The sequence below is a fragment of the Sitophilus oryzae genome, unplaced genomic scaffold (assembly GCF_002938485.1).
Source record: "Sitophilus oryzae breed Bouriz unplaced genomic scaffold, Soryzae_2.0 scaffold_551_pilon_pilon, whole genome shotgun sequence".
NCBI lineage: Eukaryota > Metazoa > Arthropoda > Insecta > Coleoptera > Curculionidae > Sitophilus > Sitophilus oryzae.
In genome coordinates this window covers 2,890,433-2,905,281 of record NW_022147142.1, presented here as the reverse complement: position 1 = coordinate 2,905,281, position 14,849 = coordinate 2,890,433, and the positions used below count along the sequence as shown (strand labels likewise).

The 14,849-nt window shown below is 33.4% G+C and overlaps 1 protein-coding gene across 2 annotated transcripts in view; it reads left to right on the top strand.

The window, feature by feature from the left end:
- Positions 1-1,562: 1,562 nt before the first annotated feature.
- LOC115887011 (angiopoietin-2) overlaps positions 1,563-14,849 on the top strand; it is a 233,487-nt gene continuing 220,200 nt past the window's right edge. For both annotated transcript variants that reach the window (XM_030906335.1, XM_030906334.1), the window contains exon 1: positions 1,563-2,014. In XM_030906335.1, the coding sequence (XP_030762195.1) occupies positions 1,836-2,014 (179 nt within the window). In that variant the 5' untranslated portion in view covers positions 1,563-1,835. The remainder of the gene's footprint in view (positions 2,015-14,849) is intronic.

Here is a 14,849-nt window from a genome sequence, read left to right as displayed (position 1 = left end):
TTGCCTCTATAGATTCATAACAATAATATTTTTTTTATTATTTAACTAGCTGACTAGGCTAACTTTGTACCACCTAACAATGAAGAAAAATGAAGAGACCAAAGTCGATTTTGCTGTTGCCGTCGTTTGTTTTCAATATTTTTGTTTACATTTCATTTCCCCCAAGTATTTTCTATGTATTTAAATATCTTTCTAGGTTTGAATATGCTATTTTGTCACTATTTTTCTCTGAATACTATTCTATAATGTCTAGTATGTCACTCATTTGCAGTGGTCATCAATTATTACAAATAAGATGTAAGCATGCGTGACGTGAGCTGTCAATTGCGAAAGATGGTGGAGTTTCGTTCCTAATATATTTAAAAATAAATTTTCGCCATAATTATTAAATTTTCTGATATTTTAATAGGTATTCTGCTAGTTCTTTAGTTATAAATGATGCAACTAAACCAACTTTGATTTATTTATTTAGATTAATTTTGAAGGCTTTGTTTCTATTGAGAATATTCAGTTATTGATTAAACTGATGTATTAATTATCGTTCATTACTACAAAATCTGGACATATATATTTAGAACAAATTGGAACATACGTTTTTGCTGCTGTTGTTTTCTTTTTTCAAAATATATTATAAAAAAATAAAATTAATAATTAAATGATAATAAAATTAAATTTAATAATTAAAATTTAAAACGCCGCAAATGTGTAAATAAATTTTACTTAAATATTGAAAGTGTATTTTACTTAAATATTTGATATTACAGCAAAAGAACAAGAAGAAGAAAATTTAATACTTTTAATAAAATCAAAAGAAGAAAATAGATACTTTTAACCATCATCAACTGGTTATAAATATATGATTATGGAAACCACGAGTGATCAAGAGTGATCAAAAATTGTTTTTCTTAGTAGTGAAGTCTGTATAGTATGTATATCTATTATCCAAGATAATATTGCAATAATTAAAGAATCGGAATACGGAATACTTAAGAAATATAAGAACTAGGTATAAAAATTAAATATATTAATCTCTCATTTTAATCTTGATTCTGGTTTTAAATTTTCTTTTCACATTCACTGAAAATAAATTTATATGAAGAAATAAATCAGAAAATGTATTAAAGCCTGGATGAAAATAAATTATATTTATTCCAAACCATGATTTCAATTGATACCGTTCTATCAAGAACGGTATCTATTGAAATCATGGTTTAAAATTGGGTGTTAACGGGTTCAATATCAATTGATATGTAATTGATAAAAAATCAAATATTTCATGTTTTAAAACGAATATGCTTAAAAAGAATATCATACAGTTGCGTGACAAACACCAATAAATAAAACGTTTTGAATTAAATTTCTGAACTATTAATTTAATAAAGTTGAGTATCGATATAAATAAAATATATTCTCCTGTTGAATATTCATCAAAAATCATTAGCGAACTCTCGTTTTCTATAGACGTTCGATTACGGTTCTGCTCGGCTCAACTACCAGCCACCGTCTGGGTGCTCAAGAACCATGGCGGCGACCATTTAGTACCATACTGACTGTCATTGAGATCGGAGAAGCAAAAGAATAAGAGACAGGTGCCGTATCGCATATATCAACATCGCACAGAATTATCACCAGCATTTTCATTCATCCGACGAATATTTTTATAGATTATTTATACTAGAATTCGAATAAAATACATATTTTATTTTGGTGAAATACAAAAATTTTAAAAACAACTTGTGTGTATTGAACTGATTTTTTTTCCGAAAAATATCAAGACTGTTATTTTCAAGACATTGGACTAAGTTTCGTTGTGATATAGTGTTAACGGGTTCATCATGGGGTACCGCTGGTACCTTTTAACATTACTCTCGTTAAGTGTTATTAGTGTTTTGGGTGTGTCGTCTCGGTTGCCACGCACTAGTGCCGCTCAACTAGCTGCTACGGTTTCAGCTCAAAACAAGACTGTTTCCGATTCGAGAAGCAACAGGACCACCAAAAAAGTTTTTAGACCAAGGTAAGCTAAGTTGGTTATTGCAAGTGAAAATTGCGGTATAAAATAGGGTTAATATATCGTGGGCTTACATGAAAAACCATGTAAGTCCAAAAACTAAAAAGGTGAGAAAAAGTGATTTTAATGTTTGAAGTGATATGTAAAATCCAATTTTATTTTTTGACTGCACTAAAAGAAATCGTTTGACATTGGGGTTATTTAGGGCTAATTTAGGCTAAATTAAAATACAGGAGTTTTAAGAAAAAATTGTTTATTGACATTTTTATATATTAATCTGACTTCTGATTTATCTGAAAAAAAAACCTTTACTGGAGTTAGTTGGTTTTTCTTGATTGGCTCCTTTACTTTTTGGAATCAAATAACGAGCCAAAGGCTCATTATCGGAATTACAATCGCTTTCTTTTGCAGGCTGTTAAAAAAAATCATAAATCCATTAAGTGCACTTAATAGATTTTTCTGAGCGAAATTTAACGTCTGTGGACTTAGTTATTTTGAAGCTAATAATATCTCGTATATTTGAAGTGTATTGGACTTAAAGGATATTTAATATGAGAGGTTATAGGGACCTAAATGGACTTAGTAATGTGAAAAAACGATTTTACGAAAAAGTGGACTTATATGGTTTTCCTTGTACGCCCACGATATGTTATCAGTTCAAATTTTCAACAGAGATTTGTTTTAAAGTATGATTTGTGAACCATTAATTGCTCTTGTTATGACAGCTAATGATAAGCGACACTGGTCTTGGTTTTGGACTTGCACAAATAGCAAGATCAAGACTAGTGTTAGATTTGCAAGACCACAACCAAGAGCGACCAGTGCAATACTTACGAAAGGCCAAAAATGAGATGCAGCAGGCCATTTTTCGTATATCATAATTAAAAAATTAAATAACGATAAAAAAATATAGAGCAGATATACAGATCACATGTTTAAATTAGCTGATGTTTTTCTCCAACTTTTGAATTAAATTTTAAAGCAAGGTAATGAAGCTATAATAAGAATGCTTCAATAGTCACATTTAGTAATTTAACATAATTTTTAGTATTATAGTCGAGAAATTTATTATTATGACATAGTTTTATTATTTTAAATTTGTTTTTAGACTAAGAATACCTGCTCGTTTAGATTTTTTCATGAAAGAAAAATTCAAGATTTTCTTTTCTTCGAAATTTTATTAAAAATTTTCAGTTAAATAATAATATAAAATATTATAAACATAATATAATACGATATTATTGGCATATAAATTTTATAAACATAAAATATTTAATTGAAAAATCATATACATACAGTATGTCCCCGGATTGTCTTTATAAGAGAAAAATGCATACCTCATAAAAATTTTTGCTTGTTGTAAAATGGCGAACCATGTTTATACTTTTCCAAATTTCCTAAAAAAAAATCCTAAAAATCAAAAGGCATTTCTATGGTAATATAATTTCAATTTCATTCTTTGATAGATTATTATTGTTAGAATTTTAATATACGTCATATTTTTTACTATTTTAAAGTGTTAAAGAGGGAAAAAATGTATTTAGTTCAGTGCTACGGAAAGGGTGATATAGTTATCGGAAAATGTGATGCTTTAACAACAGCAAAAAATATGACGTTAATCAAAATTAATAATGGTTATTGAAAATTATTAATAATTGCCCATCTATCAAAGAATGAAATCGAAATTACATTACCATAGAAACGGCCTTTTGATTTTTAGGACTTCATTTCAAGTTCAACTATATTTTCATGTTTTATTTAATTTTCTCTAAAACGGTATGGAAATTTTGAACAATATAAACGTGATTAACCATTTTAGAACAAGCAACTTTTTTTATAAAGAATGCATGTTTCTCAAAATGCCAATAATAAAAAAGTTTTTCCTCTCTCCCAATCCGGGAACATACTGTAACTAAAATTATATTTAATTGAAAATATTAATGAATAAATAAAATATAAAGCAAAGTTTGGTTAGTTACACTATGTTTAACTCCAGAATGGCTGGACCGATTTTAATTATCTTTGATTTGATGGATTCGTCTCCGCCCCGAATAGCAAAATAACAATTAAAATTTGGAAAAAATAAATTTTTAATTAAATTAGGTGTGGAACCTTACCATCTTCCGCAATTGACAGCTAACGTCAGCTTACATGACGCACGTTTATAACTTGTTTGTAATAATAATTGATGTCTACTGTAAATCAGTGACATACTGAGAGAATAGTAATTCAGTGGAAAATATTAGAAAAATTGCACACTCCAATCTAAAAAGTTATTGAAATAAATAGAAAATACTTGAATTCAAATTGTAAACAAAATATAGAGAACAAATTAGAACAATTCTTGTCAAATCGATAAGTCTCAATCATTCCAGAGTCCAGAATCAGTCATATACAGTTCGACAAAAAAACTATCACTTCACAATAGTGAAGTGAAAAAAACCGTCTAATAAGTCGGTACGAAGTTAGATGGATCAGCTAGTTATTATTAAAAGAGTAAACAACAAAAATAAAAAAACTAAGTGTACGAAACCGCTTGTTATTAGCTGGTATGTCAAATATAAATGCTTCATTAACTGCTTAGTTAATTAAAGCATATTTTGCAAACTCTAATTTTTTTATTATAAAAATCTATAATTCCATCTTACACACGCATTCAAATTAGATCTTTTATACTTGTATCGATAGCAAAATCTGAAAGTCATTTAAAATAGTTAAATGCCAATCAGGCATGGTTTATTATATGTACCCAGCTAGATTATTCGATAAAAAGAACTGCATATTTCGAGAAGATAAAATCTCATTGAGAATATTAGTTGTCTCACATGCGACAGCTTCAGAATGCAGTACTTTTATTACAAGTAGATTAATTAAGCCCCATACTCATTTTGCTGATGCCGTTTATAAAGCCAGTTGTGAATGCGGAATGTCGGTTTTTGGGCAAAATATTTAAATAAATATCTCACGAACACGATGGACGAATTTCCAAACGCGAACAACCCAACCAGTGAGTATGGGGCTTCAGTTAAAATAAATTCACATCATTTAGAGTAAATAATGAAGTGGCAATCTACCTAAAAACTCTAATATTAATAATATAATCGAAAAAATGTCAGATTTGGCTTGGTAATGAAGAGAACGAAGAACGAAAGTAATACGAATGACAATTTGCCAAAATTAGCCGAACGACTCTGAGACAGACTGACTCTGAAAATTAGCCGAACTAATTCTGAGATGATGACTGAGTAACATATTGTTTAAAATAATATAAAAAATATATATATTTTATAGTTTTTCATATTTGCCAGAAAAAAATTATATCATTTTATCTAGAAAAACCGGATAAATTTCCATGTATATTAATTTTGTTCTAGTGGTGCGATTTTGATGATTTGATAAGCAATGCGTAGACAAATTATTGGGCTTTTTAGCCTCTTTTTGAATTAAAAATTAGTGCTCGCCTGTCTGTTATACGAAGAAAAACAAAATATTGTTATTTAAGCGAAAGTTTATAAAAAAGAAACACTTTTTACATTGGTTTAATTAAATGGTTTAACAAAATATATCAAGATTCAGATTTTCGCGATAGTTGATCGCGATTCATTTGAATTACTTTAATTTAATTGAATATATTTGCTTTTGAAGAAGACATTAATTATTAAAGCAATTTTAGCATTAAAACGCGCCGTTACTGCTTTTGGATTTCATCAACACACCTGTTTAGTATAGAAGTTGATCTCTATCATGTTCAATAATTATTAAAGTAGCCGTAGGCGATATAACTTCTAGGGTTAAGACTATCTCTGGCCCAAAAAAGAGGATTGGGAGATAGCGAAGAAAGTAATCACCTATAGGGAGACTAAAGGGGCGATAGAAAGTTTCGACCCATTCAAATCCCCAGGAGAGGACGGAGTGTTTCCGGCCTTATTGCAGAAGGCTGAGAACATTATCGTCCCTCGCTTATTAAGAATTTTTAGGGCAAGTCTGGCATGGTCACACCTGCCAGCTGACTGGACGAGAGCAAAGGTGGTATACATACCGAAAGTGGGGAAACAAAACCTACAACCTGGCTCATATCGACCAATAAGCCTTACATCATTTCTGCTGAAGACTCTGGAGAAGATATTGGATGGACACATTAGGGGGAGGATTCTTACGTCTAATCCCCTGAATGTCCGACAATATGCTTATCAACAGGGAAAATCAACAGAACTGGCCCTCAACAATTTGGTAGGGGAAATTAAGAGTACCTTTGATCGCAAAGAAATTGCGGTAGGGATATTCCTAGATATTGAGGGAGCATTCAACAATGTCACCCCTCAATCGCTCCTAGGCGCTGTGAAAGCACGAGGAGTCGAAGCTACCATAACTGAATGGATTGAGCAAATGCTCAAAAATCGAGTAGCAACGACCTCGCTCAGTGGTGAGTCCGTTAGGTTTGTTCCGGGCAGGGGATGCCCGCAAGGAGGAGTTCTCTCTCCTCTTCTGTGGACCCTGTTAGCGGACGACCTGATGGCAATCATCGATGCATACGAGGTTGAAGCACAGGCATATGCGGACGACCTGGTGATCCTAGTAAAAGGACACAAAGAGGAGGACATCTCCTCAAAAATACAGGAAATCCTAGATGCAATTCACGGCTGGTGCACACTGGAACAATTAAGTGTAAACCCACAGAAAACCGTGATCATACCATTCACCAGAAGAAGGAAAACAGACAAACTGAAACCGCCCATTCTTCTTGGTGAGACAATTCCGTTTGCGGAGGAAGTTAAGTATCTGGGATTAAACCTGGACAAAAAACTTAGCTGGACCTCTCATCTGGAAAAAACATCAAAAAAGGCTTGCTATGCTCTATGGGCATGCCGCCGAATTTGTGGTAGAAACTGGGGATTAAACCCCAAAAATATGTACTGGCTATACGTGACGGCCATCAGACCTATTATCACGTATGATGCAGTTACCTGGTGGCAGAAAGCCAACCAAACAACGGCAAAGAATAAATTGTCGAAACTACAACGACAAGCATGCTTAGCGGTGACTGGTGCCTTCCATTCCACGCCGTCAAAGGCTATGGAAACCCTACTCGATCTACCTCCTCTTCAAATTCTTTTGGAAAGAGAGGCGAGATGGGCTACATATAGGTTTCTAAATATAGAACGAGGAAGCCAAGGAACAATTATGTTCATACAAAACCGCTAATAGAAGAACTACAGTCGGATGAGATTATGGGAATGATCTCGGATCTTACACCACCAGTCCAACTCTTGACGCGCACCTACAACGTCCTGTTTCCGAATAGGGACGAATGGGATAAGCCGGGAAACGGCTTATTACATGCGGAAATGTGTTGGTACACGGACGGATCCAAAAACGAAAAAGGATCTAGCGCAGGAATTTACTGCAGCAGTCCAAAGACTGAGATCTACCACAGTCTTGGAAAACACATCACGATCTTTCAAGCTGAGCTATATGCTATTGAAACCTGTGTGCAACTGCTGGTAGAACAACAATACACCGGGAAAACAATATGCATATTTTCGGATAGTCAAGCTGCGCTGAAAGCACTTGAGGCAACGAAAAGCACGTCTATGACGATTCTTCATTGTAAGAAACTACTCAATATACTGGGAATAGGAACAAAGTGTCGCTAATATGGATACCGGGACATGTCGGCCTAGAGGGAAATGAACGTGCTGATTCCCTCGCCAAAATTGGTGCAGGCGCGCCATTCGTGGGGCCAGAACCGACACTTAGCGTTCCCAAAAATCTCGCAAGAGACAGGCTCTGTGAATGGGTTAGGGGTGAGACATTCCGAGACTGGAATGACAGTCCCGGAATGGAGCATGCCAAGAAAATCCTAGAAGGGCCATCCAAACATAGAACAGGAGAACTCCTAAAGGCCGGTAGGAATGAAACGCGTGTGCTCACTGCAGTGTACACGGGCCACTGCCGGCTGAGATCTCACCTGCAGAGGACGGGACTGGTGGAAGACGCCGAATGCCGACTCTGTATGGAAGATGATGAAACAATGAAGCACGTTATGTGTACCTGCCCGCTGGGAGCAGGACCAGGTTTGAGATGTTTGGCAAACCCATGCTAGACCTATCAGACCTAGGAGACATATCGCCCTCAGACATAACGGCCTATATTAAGAGGCTGGGTCTTGAGGATGAACTTTGACGCTCTTGTAAATTAGAGCTTGTAGAAACTGAGCCACAATAGGCCCTCGCGGCCTCAGTGGAGGGTCCCCCTTGGGACCCACTCTTAGTCAAATACAATACAATACAATACAAGACTATCTCTGCTAGAGTTTGGCAGAATTTGGCAGAATTTGGCAGCAAACAATAATAATAATTTTTTTGCAGTGACAGTGACATTACAAAAACAATGTCTACCATTTCACATGTGTGTGGATTAGGACCAAAAGCAAAGATCTGCTTTGAAATTGTTATTAACAGTTGCTGTTTTTTTCAAAAGCAGAATGAAAAAAAAAACATGGATAAAATAGTTTTAAAATCCCTTGTTTTGTTAAATCATTTTACATGTGTTTCAAACTTTTGCAACAATTTTCATCACAATTCGCAATTGATCCATTAAAACAAAACATATTGAACATATTTTGTTCTTATAAGTGTATAATAGATTGTTATACATCTATCAGTATATTATTATTATTCTAGCTATTCTCTTTATTCTGTCTGCAATATATTTAATAACAGAAGAACTTATTGCGTAGTATCATTAATATCAAACTTTAAATCGTATTATTTTTGATTCACTTTACTACACTGTATGATATAAAGCTCTTAAAGTAAAGTCTATACTAGAGGTTTCAGTTTGTTAGCCAATGTTATTAGTTCAAATTATATATTATTATCAAAGTTATAAAATATGTCCTCCAAATTATCCGCTAAAGTCAACATAAACAAATGTCACAAGTATGTCAAAGCGACGACGTTAAAAATATCGGTTCTTACATCTAGTAATCTTCGACAAGACAAATACTTTCTAATGTAAGGATGAGTAATAATAAACCCAAATAACTTGCTGCCAAAAACACATTATTTTGTAATTTATATTCCTTTTTATTAAACTTTAACATGGTGTGAGTTGAAGGATTTATATTTATTGATCTGCAATGAAAGTTTACCTTTATTTTTATAAAAGAGTTTGGATATTATGGAAATAAGTAAACTTAGACCAGTTAAATAAGTAAACTTAGAATTGTTGTTGGAACAACCGTGACATATTTTACAGGTATACCAGATGAATACAACATGCAGATGAGAAATTTAACAAGATATGTTCATATTTAATGAGAATGAAGTACACGTCCAATATTGATACTATTGTAAATACGTCATAAAATAATCATAAAACATATGTATAGTTTATAACAAATAAAATTTTAGTCACGTGATTAAGCTTGACCAGCACAGCGTTGCCTACTTTTACATATTTTCTTTTAATAAACGTATTTTAGGAAACAAAAATAAATTAATTATAAATAATATATAAACAGTTATTATTTATATCAACAAAACTCACCTTAACAGCACTTAATTATTTACCATTACTACTGCTTTCCCTTTCAAAATTTTCTAATAAAGTTGCGATGAGTTTTTTACGACTATTAAGCTATCTAAAAGAGGTTCTAAAACGAACAATGTTAGACCGCAAGGTTTGCTAGTAAATATTTTTAAGCTGAAAGTATCACAACACTATTTATTTAAACCAAAAATTCGTAATACAAAACTAAAGTGTCAAAACGAATGACAATGTCAGGAAGTAAATAAACAAATGTGGCAACTTGACATTTTCTACAGCAGATCTACCACCTGAATCCCCAGCGCGAAATTTAAATTCCAGTTTGTCAGCCCGGCGCCAAATATGTCCATGGTTGGCAACAATGAATTTAAAAATTGCGCCTACGATTACGTAACTAAAAATTTAATTGAGATCAAATATATTTGATCTTTGTTAATCAACTTTTTTGAAACGTCAGCATAGTGTTTTTCTGTTTCCATCTGGACTGTATATCTCCCTCGAGTACTTTCGTTTTGTACAGGAAGTTTTCTCTTATACCGAGTGCGTCTCAAAAGTGTCTCACCCCTATAACTTTTTTATTTTTTCAGTTAAAAAAACGAGATTTGGTATGTTAGTATATGACATAAATTAGGACTTATTTACGTATTCAATTGTTTTCGGTCACTTCCTGTTTCACCGGAAATGACTACAATTTTGATTTTCAAATGGAATTATCAGTATTTTTTTACATTATTCGAAAGAAAGACGCTTTTTCCAAATATGCTAATGAGCCACCCTCGTTCCCTTTGAAAAAATTGAGATATGATTAAAAATACGATTTGAGCATTTTCTAACTGGCTAGGACAAGGCGCTAAAAACATTAGACGATCAAATCTATTTTTCCAAGGCTCCTTGATTAAGGATCAGTGTTTTTAACATAGCCATGGCACTCTAGATTGAATTTTAAGATATGATTTTTTATTAAGCGATAATGTCAAAAGTTGACATATGATATGTCATTCTATTCAGAATGTCATTTTCTATCGAATAAAGTAAAAACATACCGAGGGTGCTAATTAAAAATCAAAAGTTGTCGTCATTTCCGGTGAAACTGGAAGCCACCAAAAACAATTGAATACGTGAATCAATCCTTATTTATGTCATATACTAACATACCAAATCTGTTTTTTTTTATCTGAAGAAATAAAAAAGTTATAGGGGTGAGCCACTTTTGAGACGCTACCCGGTATTGTTATTTTTCCCAGGCTGAAAATATTGATCCCAATATCTATAGTAATCATGGTCCTTAAATTATACATTCCTATTTTTAAATCGTCCTTTTTGGCATGTTAAAGAAATCAATATATATAATATCGTGTTATCAAAGTTTTAAAATTTGCCCTTTAAATGATATGTCAAAGTCAACACAAACAAATATCACAAGTATGTCAAAACGATGTTAAAAATATCGATTCTAATATCTAGTAATCGTCGTCAAAACAAATACTTTCTAATATACCGATGAGTAGTTTATAAACAAGAATAATTTGCTGCCAAAGAAGCACGTTACTCTATAATATGTTATAAAATCCTGCGGCTATGTAATACCGAGCCATAACTAGGCTAATACAATTTTCATGACTTCTGTTTAGTGATCTGGAAAGAATTTATTTAATCCTATACATTCCGTTATTAATGCAATTCGTGCATTAATAATGCCTTAGATCATGACACTTTTTACGATAAATGAGTAATCATAATTTAGATCTTAAAATTGTTAAATAGTTTCGGCTTTCATATTTATCGTTATGTAAGATTATATCGGTTTAATATTTTCATAATAATTGAATTTGTAACGTAAATATTAGTTTTTTATATATTATTTTAATTGGTTAATATTGTAAATGTGCCCAATTCTTGATTTAATTTCTTCTAATCAAGTTTATTTCAACGTTATTAGAGCTCCCATGCTCTCAGTTTGCAACAAAACCGGACAATTCCTACAGCTGTGTAGTTTCGCTAGCAAAATTAGTTAAAATTGAGTAGCCTGGTTGAAGTGTTTACTACAGGAATGTTGTTTAACCTATTATATTCTCAGCAAAATAAGACACAATAATTGATCACAACACACCAAAATACTTTAAACTTTAGAGTTTTAATCATCTGCTGATTATGCTTACATGGTTAGTGAAACGTGTTTTATTTTGCTGTCGTAATACCAACAGCAGGCTGCAACCCCCAACTGTAATCTATGTTCTCCCTGTGAATGTTATTCCTAGTTCAAATAATGTCGTGTATAAAAAGAGAGTCTAAAACCACAAAGGACCTGCTAATGCTTAGCAGAAATAAAGTGTGGATTGCGACAGGTGTCTTGACAGGACATATGGCTATCAAGTGCTGCCTGAACAAGCTCAACGCCTTTGCGAAAGGCCCGGCGATGAAGATCCTGAAACAGTGGAGCAAATAATATGTCACTGCGAGGCTTTGCATCGCAAGCGACACTTAAACCGGGGGAACTATGCTCCCATACTACCAAGGACCTGCATAATCAGCTTTTATACCTCTAAAAATAGAGAAGTAAAACAGCAAAACAGATAGCAAAAGCAACAAATGAAACAGTAAAAACAGACGTCAAAAGATATGAAGCAGACAGTAAAGCAGACAACAAAAATAGTAAAACGGATAGGAAAATCAGTCTGCTGTCTGTCTCAAGTGCCCTCAGTAGTATGACCCCTAATTGCCAAAAAAAATATTGAAAAAAAAATGAAAAGGGTTTTCAAATTAAACTTGCAACTTTAATCTGAGTCTAAGTTACATAATTTAGAAGGGCAAGAGTATACTACAAGGAAAAAAAAGTATTGGTCCAAAAATTAAGACGAGATGAATCGAGTCATATTCGGCTCTTCCAGATTATGAATGCTATCCTGAATCCTCAAAAATCCTTTCTTCTTGTTTCATTCCGATGATCAATCCACGCTAAAAATTTAAGAAGAGTGGAACGTAGGAATCTCACTCTAAGCCAGATGCGACTCATGCAAAACTACACGTTCAGTTATGTTCAGTTATGGAGCATGGAGCAGAATGAAGAAGTGTCACTACAGAAGCGACAAAAACTGCACTTGAAGGGCGTGCTTTATATATAAAACATTTCTAAACTTTGTTTTATGTAATATGAAAGTTGAGAGACAGGTACCCAAAATAAAAAAAAATTGTGTGTGCACTATGTGCTCATATTTGAAGTGCAACTTCTTACTTCCGACCCACCCTGATGAAGATGTGAACGAAACGTCGTATTCAACTTTGCAGGGTGGGACACATCAACTTTGGACATCAACTCTTCAGTGACACGTGTCGTACACAGTCATGTTGGCCTTAGTCCATTCTATAAACATACCAAATTTCATTTAAATCGAACGAGTTTTTCACCATTGATGATGGGGTCTCATAGTATACGAAACGTCCTCAAAATATCATGAAAAGATGAAAGAATCTTTGAGCCCCATCTAGATTCCGAATTTCAGCCCCCTAGCTCACATAGGGCTCGAGTTACGACACTCCAAAGACCCATCTCCTCATTGGCTTACCACTTTTCTTTTATCGTTACCTCTAGGTCGTGTGGCGAGTGTCGTGACGCTAGCTCGTGTCTCGCGGCCTTGAACTTTTACTCCCATCGCGCGTAAAGCAGTTTCACATCAAAAATGTTTGAAATTTGTTTTGTAAATTAAAATCCAATACAAAAGAACAACCGTATAATAGATGGTAGAGAATAAAACTTTAGCTAAAACATTTAGAAGAAAATAGTAATATGGACTTTATCTGTGATAATTCTCTACTTCTATTAAATACAGGGTAAATAAATTTATATAGCAATTACTGTAATACTGTATTTCTTTTATAATTCAAGCGTATACCTATGTTACGCAATTATTTATGTCTAAATATCTTTCAGTGGTAATTATTATTTCAAAAAGGTCAGTAGAATTGAATCGTTATGTAAAATAATTTGAATGGCTAATTTTCTTACTCAGTTTGTCCAATAGTAGCACGACAAAAATTAAATAATATACGGAGCGATCCACAACGATTGAAATAGTTGACGATAGAGGATTTTAAAATTAGTGATTGGTAACGATACTAAAACAAACTATCAATCGCAAAATATCAAAAAATTATGTCAATTTATTGACGTCAATTATTTTATGTTTTTTTTTTCTTTTTTATCTTGTCTCATTTACTGCATATAGGGCTCTCGTTTACCGCATATAGGGCTCTCTCCAGTAAATATGATTTCAGAGCTTTGCGAAATACAGGAAAGAATGAAAGCGACTTGATATTCAAAGGTAGATGATTGTACATTTTTTTGGCATTGGCAGTATTGAGCCTTTAACTAGTTCTGAGCTTGGGGTTTGCAGATAAAGATCGTGCTCCACATTCTTAAGTGGATAGTTGTGAGATGGGAATAGCAGATATGTGCTTGCGGATTAAGCAAACGGATTCACAAATGAATAAAGAAGGAAGAGTCAGTATTTTGAAATTTTTAAAGAAAATTTGGCAGTGAGTTCTACTGTTGAGTTTCCATTTAATAATCGAATTGCTCTCTTTTGAAGTTTGAAAATACTATGAAATTTTGTTCGATGAAATTGTGGGGTACTTGCGGCGCACTTCACATCTTCGTTATGCCCTTCCATTTGGGGTACTTGCGGCGCAACTCACTGGATATTGTATTATATCGTAACATCTGGGCCGCTCCAAGTAAAACTAGTATCATCCGCAAAGAGGTAGATTGTTGATGTCGTTGATAAACACCAGAAACAAAATAGGGCTAAGTACTGAACCCTGAGTTACACTGCATTCTATAGGCTTACAAGAGGACATAGACGTAAGAATTTTCACAAGCTGCCTTCTGTTGCCAAGATATGACTTAAGCCATTCGAGCGGCACTCCCCTGAATCCATAGTAAATGCAATTTGTTAATTAAGACATTATGATTTACACAGTCGAAAACCTTAGAGAAATCACAGAAAACTGTAGCTGTAGAGTGATGGTTATTCAGGCTAGAGTATACATTATTAAAAAGGTCGAACATATATAGCATCATTTGTGCAACTGTTACTTAGAAATCCAAATTGATGGGTAGTAAGTATTTTATGTTTAAGTAGAAAAGATAGAAACCTTTTTTTAACCAATCTTTCAATGATCTTCGATAATGTGGACAGGAGTGCAATTGGGCGATAGTTCGAAGCTTCATCTTTATCTCTTCCTTTATGCAGAGGAATAATTATTGCTGTCTTAAGTCAGTTTGAAAAAACTC